Below are 22,804 nucleotides of genomic sequence, written 5' to 3'. Positions count from 1 at the left end.
AATAGACAAATGCCGCAGAGTACAGTACAAACAGCACTAATTTAGGAATCCCTGACATCCTGGTCCTATTCCTTGCTTTGTCACAGAAGAGCTTAATTTCTCTGAAACTTGATTCCACATCTTAAAATGAAATACAACTAAGTCATCTCCTAGTCCCTTCTAAATTCCCATAGTTCCATGAAATGAAGTAAAATGAAGTTACTTTGAGAATAAATGGATGGTTGCATTAGAGGAAAAAAAAGGATCCTTTAAAACACTTGTCAATAAGAATTGTACGCGTTCATGGGCCGGCCGAGTGGCACGTTGGTTAACAGCTGTCTTGGGACGCCAGAGGGCCCCGGTTTGGATCCCACATATGAGGGCCAGTGACACTGCCCTCCACAGCTAAGATGCTGAACAACAGCTCAACCTGGAGCTGGGCTGTTGAGAGTCGCCTGCGACGGCATAGGCTGCAGCCCCTGTGGCAGTGGGTTGCCATGAGCTACTGTGTGTAGCCAGAAGCCAGCGTGAGCGGCCAGCAGCCGCAGTGAGCGGCCGTCCAGAAGCCGGCGACTCATCTGCCTCACCCAGGAAGAGCGCAATGATGGTGCCAGCTTGGGCCAGTGAAGCGATGTCCTCCACAACTAAACTGAAGAATAAAATGGACAGCAACTTGTCTGTTCCCTTTCACCGATTCCCCAATAAAATCTTAAAAAAAAAAAAAGAACTGTACACTTCCAGCGGTACTACAACACTGGTCCTTCTTTCTATCTCTTTTTGTTTCTACATCCTCTCTGCTCCCAGGTCAATATTATCCTTATGTTTAAAGATATGGTAACATGCCTTTTTCTCACTTCTGTTGGCTTAAATACTGTGTGTTAAGTTGCAACAAGGTATTACTTCTTTTGTTATAATTATCTATTTAAGTGATTATATTTTGCAACAGCATTCCTAGCATGTCTAAAATAAGAGCTTTGCATGGTTAAAAAGAAGTTGAATGGTGGATATATTAGTCAGAAACATATATCACTAAAGTAACAGAAACCCAGAGTTTATTGTTCTCATTTAATAAGTGCAGAAGCTGGCAACTGCTCATGTTGGTTCAGGCATTCAACAATGCTAACGGGGACCCAGACTCACCCTACTCTTTCTAAGGAAACGCCTTTGAAATGTACCTTCACTCTCATACTTGCCATTTCATGGTTGTTAGGTAGGGGTTGTACCTCTAGACATGGTGTTGGCATTCATGGCCAGTAGGAGGAGAAAAAAGCAAAAAGCTTCACCTCACAAAGGTTTGCCTTTTTAATTAGAAAGAAAGGCCTTCCCCAATATTCTTCTGTTCGTGTCATTAACCCTAACTAGATATTTACACTGTCCAATATGGTGGCCATGAGTCACATTAAGCTGCTCACCTGTAAATTCAAATTAAGTTAAATTTAAATTTCTCACTTGCGGTGGCCATATCTCAAGAGCTCATTAGCCACATACAGCTGATGGCTACCATACTCGGAAGATGTCCTTCACTGAAAGAAGTTCTTCCTGTCCTATCAAGAGACCTTAGGAATGAAACCATTTCTGTTTTACATCAATCATGAGGCAGCCCCTGGGGTTGGGGTAAGGTCCCAACCTCTTTGAGGAAAAGGGATCTCTGCTCCCATCTACAATCAGGATAGTGTTTACAAGGAAGAAGTGGAGGTAACTGCTGGGCAGGTCACTATCTGCCACTATGGGATTATCAGTACATTTAATATGAAATAATTTATACACCTCAACTTAACAATGATCTTAATAAGTTAAAAAGTTCTTGACAAGGAGGCTGTTAAAGGTAGAAAAAATAAAGTGAAACTAAGGCTGACAGTTACAAGAGGCACTAAATTCCTCATTACACAAATATAATTGCTAAAGAAAACACTACTTTAGTGACTGATGGGACATTAGAGAGAAGAAAGGTAGTATGTGGGAATAGTATGTGGGAACTACTTCCTTTGTAGCAAACACATTTGAAATGGCTGATTATGTTGAAAATGCAGCTCATGGCAAAAAGAGTATACCTTGTGATAACAAGAATTAGTTGAGAAGAAATATGTGGGAAGAGTTATTTCACATCTGCTCATTACTTATGGGAGAATAAAATGAAAAGGACTGCAACATGAAAGAATTAGACTAGAGAGAGAGAATAATTTACTAACAGAATTATCCAAAAGGTTAGAAAGCATATTAATAAGTTTTGTTCCTAAAGATTTTCAGGTTGTCAATTCCTCTATGACCCCCATTTGCCCAAATCCAGCAATAACAAGTGTGCAGGAGTTTCTCTACAATGTTGGAATGTATAAATAAATAAATAAGATTATGCATAAAATCTAGATATATGTAACTTATATGTATAAGTTACAAACTAATACTAACAATCAATATTTGCTCTGAATGAACAATTGCCTATTTTTAAAACTTATTTATGTCTGAATAAAGTGTTTAACTCCCAAAGTTCTTTCTATTCTATTGAAACATGCAAAATACTGTTGAAGGTAGTATAATGGTTGTTTAGTATGAAAAGAAAAAGAGAAGAAATTGTAATTATAACTAAGGAGGTAACGAGGTATGAAAACTGTAAAAATTTTTCTTCTAAAAATACTATATATTTTTTTTATTTTTCCCGAAAGTAAAAATAACCCAGCTATTGAAATCCCTTTAATTCCTACCCTCTATGATCGCTAAATACCCTTTTAAGTAATTTACAGTTAAAGGTTTGATAAATATAACTTTCATAAAGGTTACACTTGAATATTATAGCATTTATGAACTCTAAAGCATTTTATAGGTAAAAATTTCAATTATGTCCTATGGCAAAACTAACATTTTACAAAGAGATGTTGCAGAATTTTAGAGAATGAAATTTTAGCATGATTTATCAGAATAACATTATAGTACATAAAACAATACTCTACTGAAATACAGAGCAAAATCCTACCTGACACTAGAGAGTCAAAATAATTTGCCAGCATTTTGCTTCTGTCAGCTATGTATTTCCTAACACAAATGAACAGGAGCTAATCAGAAATTCTGTTCTAAAACAATATATTCACTACTAAGCATAACAAAAAGAATTTATAATCTCCACATGCAAGTTTAATAAATCATCTTGGTTTATTTAACGAGGTTATTTCTACATCAGATTATGGTTTAAAAGCATTTATATATGTGTGATATGAAGAGAATGATGTACAATCGATAAGAATCTTAAACCTTCTCCCATGGACTTTCTCCATCTTCCTTCTTAGCAGTAAAAATTATTTTCTGGTTTATATAAATACATTCTTTACAACTGCCTTAACAGAAAATTAGTATATAAATAGCACTGGGCATTTAGTAAATAAGTCACAGGCTAATAAGTTCAATTGTGCAGTTGTGCAATGTAATGTGAAAGAGTTTTTGAAACCTTAAGACTGGGTAATCTGCAGTGTTTCCAACATGTCTTCAACTGCCTTAAGAGAGTATTTGGTTTCCTTCTTACTTCGACCTGCAAACTAATTTTTAAAAAATGCAATTAGGCTCAATTTCAACGGCGGGTTCAAAATCACAGTCTTACCTTCACATTGCTAATGACAGTTAACATTCCCTATTTTATCACCAGCATGAAATCAAATATGTTCTCATTCTTCAATAAAAACACAATTTGGGTTTTAAGGACATTTTCATTAAGGTTTCATCTTCAGTTGAAGTGCACAAAGATTTCACTGCATAATTGGGCAGTTTAAATGTTTATATAGCATGGTTATGTACAAAAACATAGACTTGATTTTAAAACTGTCTTTTTTGGACCAGAAAACTTTTATGGAATAAAAAGCATAATTTATAAATTAAAATTAGCTTATATTTATGTAGGAATGGGGATAATTTCTACTTGTCTAGCCTGTAAACAAATTTTTACAATTTCAAACAAAGGTAAAATCTAAAGTGTTTTTTATCAAACATTTTAAAGTGCAAGCGATCACTAAAAATATTTAAAGTTGGTCTTAATTTTTAAAACTTTTCCAGATTTATTGGTTGACTAGATTATGTTTCTGCAGCAAAGACCTGTCAAATAAAACTCTATGTTACATTTTACAATGATGTAAACATGTTTTAAAATATGCATTTCTAGTTGAAATGATAATTTACTATATAAAACCAAATTGGGATTGGGTTTTACAATGAATACAAAACAGCACACTAAATGCTATTTTTGTATATTTAAAAGCAAATTCATGGCATATTAAATTCAATAAAGAGCACATAATCAGTGAGGGAAATATTGTTGCATACCCCATGCTGACTTCAAAATGAGTTTTCTAACTAGACTGACAATTCCCATCATTTATCAGTTTGATTTAATACTACAGATTTCCTAGATAAGTAAGTGTTCCTTATGGGGGTAGGTTTATTGTATCTATATTACCTGTTTTCCCTCTGGTTAAAGTATTGATTAACATTTACTATTACAACATATAGTATTTTCAAGTTAACATCTAAGCAGTCAATACATTTTCAGGTGACTGAGCCTTCCTTCAAATACCAATGCTGTCTTAAGTACTTAGCGCTTGATTTATGATGTGTTCCTTCTCTTTTGCAATTAACTTAATTTGGCAAACTTCTTATGACCTGTTGAGAAAGATTAAGTGATCAAGCACAGGTAACATCATAGGAGCAATAGGTTTCAGGAGTTGGTAACCTGCCTCTGACCTCTCTGGCCACAGCTTAACATTATGACTCCCCTACTTCCTAAACCATTAGCTTCTGTGGCTGAATCTTGATTTGATAGAGTAAATGAAGGGGATTTCTTGAGGAAATGCCAGAGAAAGGGAAAAGCTTCTCCTAACAATCACGATCGTTTTATCGTTCATAAGACATTATTAATTTAAGGAATTCAACTATTAAACACACAAGTGATAATAACAAAATATGGTAACAGCAGCACCACATTTAAAACCTTTCCTTTTCATAATTTCCTTTGGTGAGTAAAGAATGTGGGGTGTGCTTATTACTCCTATTATCCAGTTGATAAATTCACTTTCACAAGGACTTACAAGAACAGAAAGCCTTTTCTTTTACCACTGACTATCCAAAGTAAACAGGAATGGTCCTAATCAGATACTTAATGGTCTAATTCTACGAACAAGCTTTGATGGGCTGGAGGAGGAGGCACAAAATAGGATACCACACAGAACATTTAGACAGAAAAACAAAAATGAAAAATTTCTGCAGAGCTGAAGTCATAATACGTATTTTAAAACATAGCACTTTTCTTTGTTTGTACTTAAACATCATAAAATAATAGTAAATATGAATTTGTGATTTTTTTAATTAGCTAATTAAAAAAATTACCTAAGATTGTGTATCAACACTACTGACAACCAGTGCTATTTAGAATAAACCAAACTAACTTATTTGTGTCAGAACAAATAAAAAGAAAGTTGGAAATATAAATATATCACTTCGAATTTTGCCTGACAAGCAATTATTTTGTCTATTCCAGAATTATATGGCAATTTAACTGATTAAGCCGGAATCCTATTTTTCCCTCAAATCATGATTTAATTTTCTATTTCCCAAAAGGATAGTAACAGAATCACCTCCGCAATCATAAATAACATATGGATCACTAGCACAGATGAATTTAACAGTGTACCAAGAAGCATTTATCTGGAAAATTATTGTGCTTAGGTTCACATTAAAGTTTTTCATGAGCATTAATCAAACTTGCCTGCCTCTACTGAACATGCTAAACCAATTACCTAATTGAAGAGCAAGTAGCAGCCATATTCTGTTTCATTATTAAGTAGAAACAAAGAAAAGCAGTTCTTAAAACCTCATTTTCTCTCATTTATAAATGCCTAAAAAAAATTACAATAAGGAATATTTATTATATTCTTTATATTTGTTTATATGCCTAGACATGAGTCATGAAGTTCTCAATTAGATCCCAGAGATTTTTCTAATTACTAAAATGTCAATCTCTGAAAGTTATACTTTTCCACATTAATCACAAATTCTGTGTTTTGTTTGCATACAGTTAGATTTTGCCTAAGTAAACTCTTATTTCATAAGTCCCTGTTGGATCTTAAAATAAACTCACCAAAAGAACACGAATAATAAAAATTGGATTATCAAATTCAAAGGTCAATGATTTATCTATTGTAATAGCAGAGATAAGTTGGCTAAAATTTACCTTTACACAATTTGTGGAAAATAATATGGGTCTACAAAGTAATAGGATAAATGAAATGGAACAGTGGATGGATGAATCTCAGAAACATTACACTGAGTGAAAGAAGCCAGGCACGAAACAGTAACCTATGATCTCATTTATATAAAGTTCTAGTACAGGCAAAACTAATTTATAGTGATAAAAATCAAATCAGTGCTTGTCTGCAGTGTAGGGTGGGGATGACTGCAAAGTAGCAGGAGGGAACTTTCTGGAGGGATGGAAATGCTGTGTATCTTAAATGAGGTGGTGGTGAGAGAGGAGTACACATTTGTCAAAGCTCAACTGTACATTTAAAATGTGTGCATGTTATTGTATGTAAATTATACTTCAATAAAGTGGATAAAAGAAAAAGGGAAAATAAACAAAAGCAGAAGCCTAGGACTACAGAGTTACACAATAGTGTAATAAATTGCCACATTACCACATATTTCTCTTCCCATTGAAAGGTAAATTACTGTGTCCCCTGAATCCAGGTTGAACATGTGATTTGCTTTGCTCAGTGGAATATAGCAACATGTGACACGTCCAGAGGCTCCAAAAGCCCTTGCACACTGGAGTTTGCCTGTTTGCTGCTCTTGGAACCCTGAGACCACCGTGTGAGTTAGGTCCAAGCTAGCCTGCCAAATGAGACACACAAGGCCCAGCACTCCCAGCTGACAGAGAGCCAACTTTCAGACATTTAAGTGAGCCATCAACCACTAGCATAGGACAGAAATATAAATAAGCCCAGTGGAGACGAGCAGAGTTACTCAACTGAGCCAAGCCAAAGAGCCTACCTACAGAATCATAAGGAAATGAGCCATTATTTTAAACCAGAGTTCACAAAGGGCAAAAGACACAAATATTGATGGAATCTGATTCACAGAAAGAGAACCCAGAACCTCTCTACAAAAGGCACAGGATATGTAAACTTCAAAAGCAACAAGAGATTTTATTTCAAACCTTTTATTTGGGAGAGAGGCAGAAATAAGTTTTGCATGATAGGTGGTTCCTAACTGAGGAATATTGGAAGTTGTTATACAGAAACCTGACATGACTAACTGAGAGATATGTTATCTTACTGGAGTAGTAGCCAAGAGGACACAAACTGACAAAAATTCCTTGTACTATCCTGTCCTATAGAGTCAAAAGGCAAATCATATCTTCAGTAAAGATGTATAAAATCATCTGAGGACTATAGAATTTACAGTGCGAAACTCAAGGATGAAGAGCACAAGTGATGCTCTCAGAGCTCTTTCCAAAGAACACTGCGACTTGATAAAATCAATTTGTGAAAAGAGAATGGATCTAATCATACAATAATTTTTTGTTTGTTTGGTTTTTTTTTTAAGGAGAATGGCAGGGGAGGCAAACATTACTAAGGAATAGGGCTTGGGTCTTTGAACAATGGCTTAAGTTACTGAAATCATGGAGTCGACACCTAGTGATAAAGTTCATCTCATGAGGCAGGAAGGGTATGTTTGCCTGGTCTTGTATAATTGAATAAACAAGGAGAAAAAGAAGACAAGACAAAAAGAAAACAAAGAAACCCAAACAAAACAAAACTCTGAATTTAGTTACTAATGAGAGCTTTAAGTCTCCATGAAAAGAGAATCAAGTGAGGGTAGAATATCAATTGTTTACGTGAGAGAATCATTGAGAAGGGAGTTAAGAAACTCGAATTACAGCTTCAGATACATTTATACCTCACGCCTCCTTACAAAGGCCATTAAGAGAACCAACTGTGGAGTCAGACTGCCTAGGTTTGAAAACAGCTCTGTCATTAACAGCTGTGTCACCTTGGGAACATTATTTCATCTTTCCATGCTTTAATTTCCTCATTTGTAAAACAAGAAAAGGACCTAGCTCATAATAAATTGTCTATAAATGTTTGCTATTATAACTACTGTTCTTAATTGCAATGCACATAGCAGGCACAATCAAGTGAACTTCGAACATGTGATTAGTAAACACAATGTAATGTGTATTACTGATTTGGTAAAAATTATGAATTAACTCCTTTAACCCTCAGAGAACTTTTATGATGTCCATCTTGCAAATGAAAATCTAGGCCCAGGGATGGAATGTAATTTATCCAAGGTCACATAGCTAATAAATGTCAGAGCCAAACTTTGAAGCCAGACAACATGGATCTAGGATCTATGTTCTTCTCTTAACTACCACATGGTACTAGTTTCCATGGACAGGGGCTCATGACAGAGTCCATAGATGGGCAGAAACATTCAGGGTAGCTAAACGGGGGACACTGACTCCTCTTTCACAACATACATAAAAAAATTTAAAAAAATCAGTTCCAAATGTATTCTACGTCTAAAAGTAAAAAGCAGAAGGAAAAAAGGAATCTAAAGACACACAAGATAATCTTTATGGCCGTGAGTAGCAAACAACTTCTTAAACAGAATGCAAAGTACATAAACTGTAAAAGAAATGAATGATTAAGCTGAACATATTTAACTTCAAAACTTTTATTCATCAAATTCATTTGAGAGTAAAAGCAAGTAAGGAGTTGAAGAGATTTGCTACACATATAACGAACACAAGGTTCATACTTAGGAAACTACAGAACAAAACAAAAAGTCATAAACCAATGAAAAAGGCTTCATGAAAGAATATATCCAAATGGCCACTAAACATATGAAAAACTGTTGAACCTCAGTAGTCATCAGGGAGATAAATAATAAAACCCTGAGATACCACTACACACACACCGCCACCACGGCTATAATTACAAAAACTGACAAAACCAAGTGTTAGTGAAGATGTGGAAGGAGGCAGGAGAACGCTCTAGCACTGCTAGTGGGACTATACACAGCCGATTTGGAAAACAAGCTTTATCTACTAAAGTTAAATATACATATGTCCTATGATCGAGTGTTTCCACTGAAAGGTATACCATCAGAAACATATGCACATGCACGCCAAAAAACTTGCAGAGCAATATCCAGTGTATTATTATTCGTAACAGCAGCCTAAAACAGAAAATAAGCCAAATGCTTATCAACTGATTAAATAAAATGTATGTTCATACAACAAACGATAGTACACTGAAAAGGAATGAACTACAGACATAAAAAAGGATAAATTTCATAAATATAATAGTGAAATTGGCCAGACAGAAATGAATACATACTATGTAATTCCGTAAAGTTTACAAAAGCTAAAAACTACAGGGTTATAAATCAGTATTCTTGAGGATGGAAGGAGTAGAAACTGAGAGGAGGTACCATGAGAGCTTTGGGTGCTATAATGTTTCTACTCATTGACATGGATACATTTGCCTGTACAGTTCCCTGAAATGTAAATTTATGACTTGAGTTTCTTTTTATTACATGTGTCATAACTTAATAAAAATTGATTTTAAAAATATAGTCATCCCATGTCAAAAACACAGTCTCAGAGCAGCCAGTTGCTTCTCAAAAATGCCTTAAAAACAACAATGTAGTCTACATTCCATTAATTTTATATTACACAAGTCTTATCTTTAAACCTCTCTCTCTAAGCCTACTCTGTGAAACACCAGTATAAATCTGAGCTATCTAAAACTGCATTTGGAGATGCACAGCCTATTTATAAATATTCTGACTTAAGTGCCAACAGAACTGACATTCTCTATTATATACAATACCGATACACAGAGTTACTTTAAATGATGTGACCACGGGGCACTGAGTTTTTTGAGTGGCACCAACCTTCTCCAAGCAGGAGTACAAAAACAAAGAAACAAACAGCACTAAAATCAAAATAAAATAACAGAAAACAAGACCAAAGAAGTCATCTTCAAAAAAAACTAAACCGCGGGCAATTTTCCAAAACCTTAGAACATGGTTGTATGAACACCAGTAGCAGGGCTGACAAAAGATCAACAGCCATGTGGTAGGAGCAACAGGAAGTTAAAGAGGACAACCTACTGCTCTACAAGCCACAGGAAGGAAAAAAGTATAAACTGATGAATCTGCGAATGGCCCGCAAAACCAGGACAGTCTGAAAGGCTCCAAACTGAAATGCAAAAAATTGCATGCAAATGTTAACACTAAACAAGTTTAACAGTCTAAGGCCTTAAAATCTCAGAAATATCCAGTAAATACCCTCTTCCAGAAGGGAAAAACAGAACAAAACAAGACCAAAAAAAAAAAACCAACCCCTCGAACTTAAAGAAGACTACTGGAAACTGAAACCAAAGGACTCAGAACAGAAGCACAGGGTAGTGCGGAAGGAAGGTTCAGATAAGGGAGGGGAGAGGCGGTGCGGAGATGATGCCCAGGGGCAGTAAATCCCAGAAAAAAACCAACCAAACAAACAAAAAACAAAATGCAACACTTAAGGCTGAGAGCAACACCTGAAAATTCAAGATCTGTAGCACTCTAAGGATAGAACAGAGGGCTGGAGCCTGAAGATCTCTCTGAACCAGACTTAGCTCTGAAAAAGATTGGATAGACACAGAAGTCACATCTGAGTTCTTAACAAAGAAGAGGAAGCTACGGAGAAGTCAAGCTGGGAAAGTTATCATATCCTATCTCTGTGTCCCCCTATTCTACTAAAATCCTCCTCGGAATAGGCCCGGAAAACTATCTCAGTGAAACATGAAGAACAAAAAAAATATGAAACTAACTCCATAAAAATTATTATGGAGGGGAAAAAAAAAAGAAAATGACAGAAAAGGATCTGAAAGAAAATGAATGAAACAGGAGGTGGGAAAGGAGAGCCAATAAGCTTATAAACGGACACCTGAAAAAGAAAACTTAAACAATCAAACAAAAAAAGCCTCCAAAGATTAAATGACCATATAGGTATGGCTTTATTTCTGGGCTCTCTATTCTTTTACATTGATCCATGTTTCTGTTTTTATGCCTGTACCATGCTTTGATTACTGTAGCCTTGTAGAATGATTTGATGTCAGGACTGTGTAGATGCCTGACCACTGCGCTGTACAACTGAAGCTGAAGCTGAAGCTGAATAAAATTGAATGTCAACTATAATTAAATGTGTGTGTGTGTGTGTGTGTGTGTGTGCGCGCGCGCGCGTGTGTGTGTGTGTGTGTGTGTGTGTAGTATATATGTACAGTCACGGGATGTAAAGTACAGCATAGGGAATATAGTCAATGGTATTGTAACAGCTATATACGGTGTCAGAGGGGTAGTAGACTGGGGGGTTATCACTTTGTGAGGGGTGTAAATGTCTAACTATTGGGTTGTCGGAAAAGTCATGATGCATTTTTGCAACAAAAAACATAGAAAAAATGTCATGACTTTTCCAACAACCCAATATTACACTGTTTTGTACACCTAAAACTAATAAAAACAAAAAATAAAAAGCATTTAAAACTAAAATTCTAAAAGCAAATTTCTCAAATTAGAGGACTGAATCCATATATTAAAGTGCCTCTTTGTATCTGGGAAAATTGACCCAAGAATAATCAAAACATACTGTAGTAAAACTATTGGATTTTAGAGATAAAGAAAAAAATTCCTTTGGACAACCAGACAAAAAGTCTAAGTCACTTATTAAGAAAAAAACTCGGGATGGCATCAGAGTTCTTGACAGCAATATTTTATCCTAAAAAACAATGGAACAATATGTTTAAGAGACTTAGTAATGTAAGCCAAAGTTTGTATAAAAAGCCAAATCGCCCTTCAAATATAAAGACTATAGACAGATAAATTATAAACATGCAAGATGTAAGAAGATATGTTTTTCCATGAGCCCTTCCTAAAGAATCTCCTAGAGATATGCTTCAGAAAATCAGATAAGATCTGACTAGTAAGCAGAGTACATAAACTGTTATATATATATATATATATATATATATATATATATATATATAGTCTGGTCATTTCACATCTAGGCTTTTCTTCCTCTTTTTTTATTACTTGAGATCCCTCTGGTTAATAATACACTCATCTACCCAATGTACTTGTAAAATGCATCCTGCAATTCGTTTATTCTTTCTGGATTTTCAGAATTACTTTTTATTTGCCAGACGCAGAACTACTGAGACCTCTAGATGGCAAGGCTAATTATGGGATCATAATAGTAACAGACTCCTTTTAGGGAAAAAAAAACTACAAGTTAATTCTACCCAGTTAAAACACATTTGATAAAGGCCCAAAGGCATAAAAGTCTAATAACAGGCACTGGCTTTGTAGGTTGTAGAAACAAAAGTAACAACCAAAAAATACAACACATTAACTGACTTATATCATAATATAAAGTTACCAATACTAACCTGATAAGCTCTGTTTATTTGACTAGCTGCCCAACTAGCATATTTCATGTTGTCCTTTTTTGTTTTTGCACTGGCTTTTGGATTAGAAGCAATATGACTTGCAGACTAAAAACAAAACAAAGCAAAAACAATCCATCAAAAACAAAATGCCTTTTTTTCTAGCAGGATAATCAAAAACAATTAAGGATCACAGTTGCAATGGAATGATAACAAAGAGTTTTTAAAACTTGTACCAACACAATCTTAAAAATAAAAATAAAGTTCAAAGAGATTAGTGTTTAAAAATGAAAATACATTTAAAAATATAGAATAATCCAAAGTAATGGGAAGAGAAAGGGAATCTAAGTCATATCTAATGTTATTTTATTAGTTATCTACCACAGCTCTTAAAGGTAAAATTCCATTTCTTTCCTGAACACTATTTCATTTGTTTCTTCCTGCCTCATCTCTGCAATGAATTTTTTTTCATTGAGCCCAACAAGACATTCATCCAAAAGTCCATGAAGAGACAAGGAAAATTAAAATTTCAAGGAACTGGCCTATTAAAAAAAAAGTTTACTTTTCCAGGCATTATTTTAAAGCACAATTCTTCCAATCCCAAAGCTCTTGTTAATTGGCTTTTCTAAGCTCGTCATTTGACATACATAAACAATAGAAATATGTAATTATATGCTTCACACACTTTCCAAACTGTTTTTCTATGCCATAAAAAATGCTCTAATTTTATTTTAGAGATTTTATTTCTAATATGTCTTATTGGCATAGTTTAAAAATATCTCATACAATTATAACTTAAGGTAAGAAATACAATAATGCTGCGCATAAATCCAAGAATATCAAAACAAGAAATAGATAATATGGTTTGTTATCTGTTGCTATTTAATTTTATAAGGAAGACTTCATTTCTGATACAATAAAATATTTTACAATAAAATACCAAATAGCTAGGATGTATTAACATCTAAAAATAAATTAACTAGAGGAATATTCATATGCTTATCAAAAACAAAACAAAACAAAAAACAAAAAAACAAAAATCAAAACCCCAAGAAAGAAATAATTGGATAGGTTAATGTATTTTAAATGACAGATTTTGTAAAATAACATTAAACATGAATCTCAACTCACCATGTAAAGTCCAAACAAAGCTCTCATATTTCTGTTGTTCAGTTTCAATGCCTGTGCAAAATACTTTCTTGAAAGTTCAAGGTTTTCAAGTCCACCTTGGGTATATTTAACCTGTTAAAAATTGTGCAGTGCTGAAACCTGTTTATTTTAATAGTCTGAAATATAGCATTTTTCACCATACCATAGGCATTAGTAATTAAAACAGATATTCTGCAAACAAATGTAAGATGTTTAAAGACTTTATCTTAAAGTTGTTAAAGCTAATCTAAATTTTAAAGGATAAGCTACCCCCAAAAACTATTCTATTAACAGTCCTTAATAATGAAGTCCTTTAACCTTACAGCATTCAATTATACTGCTAACCTTAATACTAAAGCAAATAAGAAATACTTCCTACTTCCCAAAAATATTGACCTTAATATGAATTTCCTACAGTATAGATTTTTAAAAATCATAATCAAGACAAACAAAAACTCACAGACACAGACAATAGTTTAGTGGGTAAGGGGGGCCGGGGGGGGTTAGATGAGGGTAAACGGGATCAAATATATGGTGACGGAAGGAGAACTGACTCTGGGTGGTGAACACACAATGTGATATATAGATGGTGTATTACAGAACTGTACACTTGAAACCTATGTAACTTTACTAACTACTGTCACCCCAATACATTTAATAAAATTAAGAAAAAAATCATAATCACTGTAAATGTCTTAAAAGCCATTAAGTGGTGACAACTGTAGCATAATTTGTAAATAGAAAACAGTATACAAATAAAAATTACAAAGACTCTGTTTTAAATAATGCTTTTAACTGAGAAGTCAGTATTTCCATTACAGTATTAAAAATTTAAAACTTTTACTTCCACAAGTCAATTTTCATCGGATGTTTTAAATATTTATATACTTGCTTAACATTAAGGACATAATCTTAGTTCCATAATACCCAACACCAACAAAAATAAAATCACATACAATTGCTGTTTCTGAAAACACTTACTTCAGCATACTGCTGACAGTATAAGTGGTTGTGTGGGTTAGTCATCATAAGCTCCTCTAAACAAAAGGCTGCTTTAGCATAGCTGAAAAATATCACAAAAAGAAATTAATTTGAAAAGTCACAAATTTTATCTTAGTTATGCTTTAAAACAATTTTAGTGGTTATACATTTTATTCCCTAAATACTTTAAAATAGCTTTATTAAGAAAGTACTTCCCCTGAATTATTAAATACAAATAATATTAAAGTTTTTAATGAAATAAACAGAGGCTTAAATCCAAAAGCAACCTATAAACAGTCAATAATACATTTTAAAACCTGGGTCACTGCTATGACATCCAAACATCATTAACAACACAGGCTTCAAGACCTTGAAGCAGGTTACATATAAAACTACTTTTAGAAGTCCACAGGTCATTTAATAAATTATTCAAATAGCTAAAGAGCAAGGAGAAAATAAACATTTCATCAAATACTCTCTATTCACTAAAAATCCCTCATAGACTTATATTTACCAACATATTCAACTACACATTTTTCATTACTTAAATTTACTGTCCCATACAAAATCATAATGAACTTATAAATTTCTAAACCATGAAAAATAGACCATGTGGGCCGGCCGAATGGCGCATTGGTTAAGAGTTGGCTTGGGACACCAGCTCTGAGCAGCAGGGTCCCAGTTCGGATCCCACATGAGGGCCAGTGATGCTGCGCCCTCTACAGCTAAGATGGTGAACAACAGCTCGACCTGGAGCTAGGCTGCCGTGAGTCACCAGCGACGGAGTAGGCTACAGCCCCTGCTGCAGTGGGCTGCCAGAAGCTACCGTGAGTGGCCGGCAGCTGGTTTGAGCTACCAAGAGACGCCATGAGAGGCCGTCCAATGACCGGCGACTAATCTGCCTCACCCGGGAAGAGCACAATGATGGTGCCAACATGGGCCAGTGAAGCGATGTTTTCCACAACTAGACTGAAGAACAAAAGGATGGCAACTTGTCTGTTCCCCTTCCCAGAGTCCCCAATGCTGTTCCCCTCCCCCAATTCCCCAATAAAATCTTAAAAAAAAAAATAGACGTTAGTGGCTTTGATATGCACTCTACTACTACTTACTCATGTGGTAGAGAAACGAAAATCTTGCTGAAAATCTAAGGAGAGAACTGCTATAAAGGGCTCTGGAAAATTGGTTTTACACCATGTGACTATAATTCCCTTTAATGTATTTTATATGTCTAAAGCCATGTGAATATCCTCACTATTTACAGAAAATAGAACACAGGTGTTCTAAGATTTACTCCCAGTGAGGGGGCAACAGAGTACCCAACAGAAGAAAGCTATCTACAGTTATTTTTGGCATTTGTCACTAATATACAAAGATACCTATCTTTACACTAATGTCTTTTTTTTTCTTTTTTATTATTATTAGTTTCAGGTGTACAGAACAATGCACTAGTTATCCTTTCACCCCTCACAAAGTAACAACCCCTCTCCCTCCATCCACTGCCCTCTCACCCCTGATGTCATGCTTATCTATTACACTTCCATTGACTCCATTCCCACACTCTACTCCACATCCTGTGACTATATGTATATATAATTACAGTTGACATACATTATTATTCAACAACAGCTTCAGAAATACAGTGCGGTGGTCAGGCCTCTACACCATCTATGCAGTGGTCTCCCTAACAAGACATGAGTCCCACTGGCCTCCTAAAAAATATTTACAACATTATTGATTATATTCCCCAGACTGTCTTTTCTATCCCTGAGGCCATATTGTAGTTACCAATTTGTATTGTCTCGTCCCTTCCCCTTCTCCTTCATCCCCACCCCCTCCCAACTAGTAACCCTCAGTTTTTCCTCTGTGTCTCTGAGACTATTTCTGTTTACATTTCTCATTTATTCAGTTTTTTAGATTCCACATATAAGTGAGATCATATGGTATTTGTCTTTCTCTGACTTATTTCACTTAGCATAATGTACACTAATATCTTGAATATACTTACTTTTCAAAACATACATGTTGCAGTTTCACACATGTGACTACTAAGCGCTAACTTTTATTACATGCTCATTATGTATTACTTCTCTACGTGTTACATGTATTAGCTCATTTAATCCTACCAAAACCCTAGAAGTGGGAAATTATTACCACCATTCTATAGGTGAGAACACTGAGGTACAGAGATTAACCTGAAACCCAGGCTGTGCCACTCCAGTCAGTCGACATTCTTAACCACTGTGCATACTGTCCATAAGTACTACAACCACAATAAAAATTGTGGTGATGGTAGTGATGAAGATGTCAAAGGTAACATAGAAACAGGTACAGCAATCAAACTCAAAAGGCCCGAGTAACCAAAAACACACTGCACATTACCCAAAACTCACAGCATTTTAGGTTTATGAAAGATCTTATATATAGGCTCTCATCAAAGATCATGGAACTATTTATTTAGCCCGTTTCATTTTTATATCCAAAACATAGCACTGGTTCTTGACGTATGATAGATATATAATAGATGCCTGTACAAATGAATGAATGGATGATTGAATAACGGTCCAGAACAAAAATATTACATCTATTTATCTATCTGATATTTATTTATCATTCTACAAAAGAAGGGAAAAAGTGGCCTCGACTTTAAAAACCTGACCGTCAAAAAGGCAGTTCCCTTCTAAATGTGTTCCTTTTACTAAGATGATGCCCCAAATTCTTATTAATGCTAAGAATAAATGTTCTTAGAAATTTAATAGGTTAAGCACAACTGTGACTCTAGTTCTTATGCAACACAAAGATAAATGGGTGGGTAAGAGTTAGTACTGAAAAATGAATGCCAAAATATTTTTTGCAAAAATGATACAGCATCACATACAAGAAGGGGATCCCTTCCCCCAATTTTACAAAGTATAAAATCAAACTAATTTTGTGGATTGAGTATCGAATCAAATAAACTTAGAGATGGAAGGAGCAAGAGACGGTCTAGTCCAGTTTTTCTCAGCTGGGATCGCCCAACAGTACTAAGCCCTATGGAAAGTGATTTGAATGGTTATTTTCTCAGTTCTCCCAAGATGGTACATGGCCAGTACAATTCCAGAGGCATAAATAAGCTAATTCATTATATTCAATGACTCAGTGAGGCTAAGATTAGAGAAATGAAAATAATTTCAATCTATTTAAAATAGCATAATCAGTATTATTACTATCTTAGAGTAAATAAATAAAAAAATAAGTAAATAGATAAAGAACAGTTCTTCTGTTCCTCACAAAAGCATATGTACAGGTTACAGTATCTATCCCTAATTGCTTTATCAACATTATGGTTTTTCCTCACAGGATTTTAATAATTCCATTTGTCATAGAATTTTACAGTAAGGCTGGACCTACAAAAAGGAACCATCACAATCATAATTAATTTATACTACTAGTGCTCCTTGCTGCGATAACATCTAGTTTTAACTACAAATCAAGTTAAAAATTTAAATTTTTGTTTAAAATACATATTTTTGTTTATAATACATATTATTGGTGCTAATGTATAAATTATAACTAAATTTTTATATTTAAAACAAGTATCTCAATATGGTCAACTGATGTGACATATAGCATTTGAATAAATACATATTAGAATTTATACATTAGAATCAAGGGTAACTTAAAGATATAAGGACACGGTAGAATTTACATCTCCCTTTTCTCTATAAAAACACTGAATAGTTTTGCATGAACTTTCTACTGTGAAAATTTGGAGTTAAAAATGCTAGATCTAGACTAGCAATGCTGCCTGTGACCTATTAGATTTAAAATAGTTTATAACTATTCATATGCAGAAAACAAATGTCAAATATATCTAGTAAACCCTAAATTGCTTCATTTTTGCCACTGTGTCCACAAAGCTGTGCTAAACTTTTCCACAATAACTTATCACTTCTACCAAAAAAATTCTACGTACTACAATGATTTGCCCAAGCAAGTCAAATGAATTAAGTGAGATTCTGATGTTCATATAGTTTAAAAAAACAGAAGATGTTTATTTCTACTCACCCTAAATCTGAACATTCCTCCTAAGTGTTCAATTGGAAAAATTGGTCATTTTGTGAATTACTACCTTTAGAACCAAAAAAAGTTTTCTGATACAAGATAAAAGGGGAGGCTGAACACAATTATCATTTCCTCTGAAAAGAAATTTTTCAGGTGCTTTTCTTCATGTTTCTTAATTCCTTAGGATTTTTCAGTTCATTTCTCTTAAGTATATATTCAACTCTATCTCAACAAACTCTTTAGAGATTCAAAACAAAGCAAAACTGAGTGTGGCCATTAGAAGGTGAAGCAAGTAATAAATTTAACAATAGATTAAAATAAAGTATAACCTATTTGAGAATTAAATATAGAAATATTAGAAACACATGCAAAAAAGTAAAATTGAGAAAGAAATAGAAAAAAACTGAGGTAATATATTTATATAATTCTTAGAGGACAGAAAACATGAAAGCAATAAAAATTTATATATCTGACCATCTAAAAAACTAACATTTCTTTAGTTAAATCAATATGAAAAAGACATATAACAAACAAGGATATATTTCTGAAATGACAAAGATTCCTATTTTTTATATGAAAAGCTCTTGAAAAAATTTTTAAAAAGGTGTAACCAATTTTCACCCAACAAAATTTGCAAAGATTAAAAAGAATGATAGTATCCAGTGTTGTTAAAGGGATATTCTAATAATTGCTGGCTTGAGTTAATTGGTATTCCCTTTCTAGTGAACAATTAGGAACAATTTATCAAAACCACTGAAAATGTGCATATCATTTAACCAAGCAATTTTATTTCTAAAAATTTAGCCCAAGGAAATAATTAAAATAAAGACAATCAGTACAGTATTATAGTGAAAATAAAAAAAATTTAAAAAATCTTTATATTCCCCTAGGAAATTAGTTAATACTAGGGAACATTAACAAGGTGGAATAATATAAAGCCACTGAAATCACAATGGGGAATGTTTATTGTGATAAGAAATTTTTCACAAAATATAACTAAGTGAAAAGCATTAGGCTACAAAAGACAATTCTATTGTAGGTTTCTGTTTGTTTCAAGAGATATTAAAAAAATAAAATACAAACTGAAGTTAACTTAGGATAATGCAATTACACAGGACTTTTGTGTTCCTCTTTATTCTTTATTGGGTTGTCCAAATTTCCTGCATTAGGTTTTTCTTTAAATAAAAAAAAAATTACCTTGATGATTTGAAATGTTTTTAAATGCTTTTAATCATAAGATCTTCAAATGGCACAAAAACATTTTAAATAACTGTCATCAGTTTTAGGAACAAAATAAAACTGTTAACTTTTTTACTGCATCCTGAAAATTTAGTTTCATGTTATTTAAATTGTGTACTGTATACCTTATAAATATTGACTTAAAAACTATGAAAAATGATATTACCATTTAAACCAAAAATACTACCATTCTCACATACATAAGAGAATCCTGAGTATGTTTACATATATGAACATACAAGCATACATGCATCTATACTGAACATGATTCAGGAAATGATTTCATAAGGGAAAACAAAGAGAATCTGATAGCCAGAGTATAGTAGAGAACTAAAAAAATGCTTCCCAAAAAATACACATTCATTAAATGATAGCTATAATTTTAATTTTAGCTCCCATTTATATTAGAATTATGCACATAACTACCTTAATTCTCTATTTCATATTACAAATATAGCCCTGGGCAAAGAAAAGACACAAGTGTCTTCACTCTATTCTATTTCCTGTCAGCTATTTGTAGTATGAGAATGAGGTTAACTATTCATGCATAGTGCGAATATGTGTATGAGAATCTGATTCTATTCTCTCTCAAAAAAAGGAGAGAAACAATGAGATATACTTCAGATTCGGAAGAACTAAGGTGAAAACAGAAAAAAAAACCCTGCCTCTAGATAGAGGTTAGCATTAATGCTGTGATATTAGAAAACTTGCACTAAGGCCAGGCTAATCCTCTCACACTAGGATTTCCTCCTGTCACTGCAGCAAGAAAAAAGCTAACAAAAACATTAAATATCCAATAAGCCAGTTCCTACAGCATTCAACATTCTTGATTATTCTTGGTTTTTTACCCGGGCAACAGAATTTTTAAACAGCAGGGAGTATAATACTCTTTGTATATAAGAACAATTCAAACTCTAAAAATTCACAATTTTGATTCACTAAAAATAACCTTAGCTCAGCAAACGCAGGTCTTTCTAATTCCAACGAATGCCAAATGTATTTGAAAGAAAAACTTATTTCCCAAACAAAAATAATTCAGCAAAACACAAATGACCTAGTTAAAGGCAATTCATATAGTATAACCAACAAATTGTTGATGTGTTATTTTTCATTTAATTGTTTACTTATTTTGTTCATTTAAAATGACACAATTCATTTGTGTCACCAAACTTCATAAACCACTGTGCCTTCTGAATTTACATAGTTATGAAAATTGCACTCCTAACAACATTTTACGTGTGTTTAACAACTTACTCATGTTCATTGATATAAAGTTCTGCAAGTTCATGCCAGGCCTCTTGGTCTCCAACAAATCTGGTGAGAGGAAAGGGAAAAAAGTAAGTGTGTAGATATTCTGTAAATAAATAGCATGTAGGCAAAAAGGAAAATCAAATGCAAATTCCATTTTAATTAAAAAAAGATTTATCAGAATAACAAAACACAATCCTCTTGTAAGACACTCACTGTTCCAGATATTCATTCAGCTCCCGAATGGCCTCCACATTTTTTCCCTGGGCTTTTCGAATGGCAATCTTACGCTTTCTTGCAGCCTATGGGTTGACATTTAATAAAGGATTAGGCCCTCATGATTCCCTGGGTTTTTGTAAAGAAGGTAATTTGACTGTGCAAATTATTATCTCAATGCCAGTGAAATTCCATTGTAGAACTACTGCTTAGTGGGAGTTTATAAACATACCCCACGACATCCCACCGAGGAATTCAAACATTCCTCTAACAATCACATATGCTTTACTTTGGGTGCATACAATGTATGCATCATTTCATTCAAATAAATAACCATCCAGGTTCTGATAATTACAAGACAGCAGGGAATCCTAATCTTTATCCAGACTAAAGTCCTTTACTCTGTCTCATTCACGGGATCTGTATCTTAAGAGATAGAGGGATAGTAGAGATCAGAAAAAAAATCTCACCATAGCCACTTGAAAGTCATTATACAAACATGGCTTCTGATAACTTTTTTCACAGTTTTAAGAGAAAAATCTACCTATAAGTCTTTCAAATGAATCATATAGGTCCCGAAAGACATTTTATAATAGACAAAACATTTAAAACTTGCATTTTAAAGTTTGTTAAGTGATAAATATAAAAATCAATGCCATTTATTTATGCATTCATTAAATATGTACTGCACATCTAATGTTTGACAGGTACTGTGCTAGACAGTGAACATATAAGGAGAAAGACACATCAAATAAAAAAAACAATGATAGAAATATCTAGGGTTTGTGGTAGAGTGGGACGCGGTGGAAGGGCAGGAAGCAAATACCATCCCAGATGTGATGCCTGCACTGAAACAGAAGGGGAGGTAGACATTAAGAAAGCCAAAAGGGAAGCTGTGTGGAGGGTGCTTCATAACAGGAGGAACATTGGAGCAAAGACACAGCAGACAGCAACTTGGTGTGTAATCAAGACTATATATGTGAGGCTGGAGTGAACAGTCAGGGACTGGAGGGCACTGTATGAATTACTGAATTTATATCCCCTCCATCTGTTGAATTCAAAGCAGAAGGCTAAACAATAAAACACATGAGGGCCAGGTTAAGTTTGTTAATTATGAACATGATTGCTATTGCTTTATTGCATAATACACACTACAAAATGCAGGCAAGGAAAATAAAATAAAGGGGTCGGTCCTCTTTAGACTAATGGAGCTACCTGTCATGGGGTGAGAAAGTTGAGGGCTTTTACTCTGAAGAAATGAAAGTCAAAAAACCAGAGAGAATCAAGAGACTCCCAGGAAGATCAGGAGCGATATTTATAGTAACAGTGATAAGAGTATTTTGATAACAACAACAACAAAAATGACCTACATTGTTAAAAATGTATATCCTTGAATTTTCGGCTCATCTTGGAGGCCTAACATGATGCCTGCCACACAGAAGGTACTCAAATATACTTGGAATAATTTCGCTATGTAAAACAATGAA

The 22,804-nt window shown here is 34.0% G+C and overlaps 1 protein-coding gene across 2 annotated transcripts in view; it reads right to left on the bottom strand.

Annotated features, from left to right (window-relative positions):
- Nucleotides 1-3,098: 3,098 nt before the first annotated feature.
- The window catches only part of EMC2 (ER membrane protein complex subunit 2), a 44,895-nt gene continuing 25,189 nt past the window's right edge, over nt 3,099-22,804 (bottom strand). Inside the window, exons 6-11 of one of the 2 annotated variants that reach the window (XM_019624575.1) lie at nt 21,318-21,403; nt 21,108-21,167; nt 14,574-14,655; nt 13,575-13,685; nt 12,447-12,551; nt 3,099-3,503 (exon numbers count right to left, since the gene is read on the bottom strand). In XM_019624575.1, coding sequence (XP_019480120.1) covers nt 3,417-3,503; nt 12,447-12,551; nt 13,575-13,685; nt 14,574-14,655; nt 21,108-21,167; nt 21,318-21,403 — 531 coding nt within the window. In that variant the 3' untranslated portion in view covers nt 3,099-3,416. The remainder of the gene's footprint in view (nt 3,504-12,446; nt 12,552-13,574; nt 13,686-14,573; nt 14,656-21,107; nt 21,168-21,317; nt 21,404-22,804) is intronic. The other variant, XM_019624576.1, reaches the window with a different exon arrangement.

Source organism: Hipposideros armiger, unplaced genomic scaffold (genome assembly GCF_001890085.2).
Source record: "Hipposideros armiger isolate ML-2016 unplaced genomic scaffold, ASM189008v1 scaffold_593, whole genome shotgun sequence".
NCBI lineage: Eukaryota > Metazoa > Chordata > Mammalia > Chiroptera > Hipposideridae > Hipposideros > Hipposideros armiger.
This window is presented reverse-complemented; position numbering and strand designations above follow the sequence as displayed.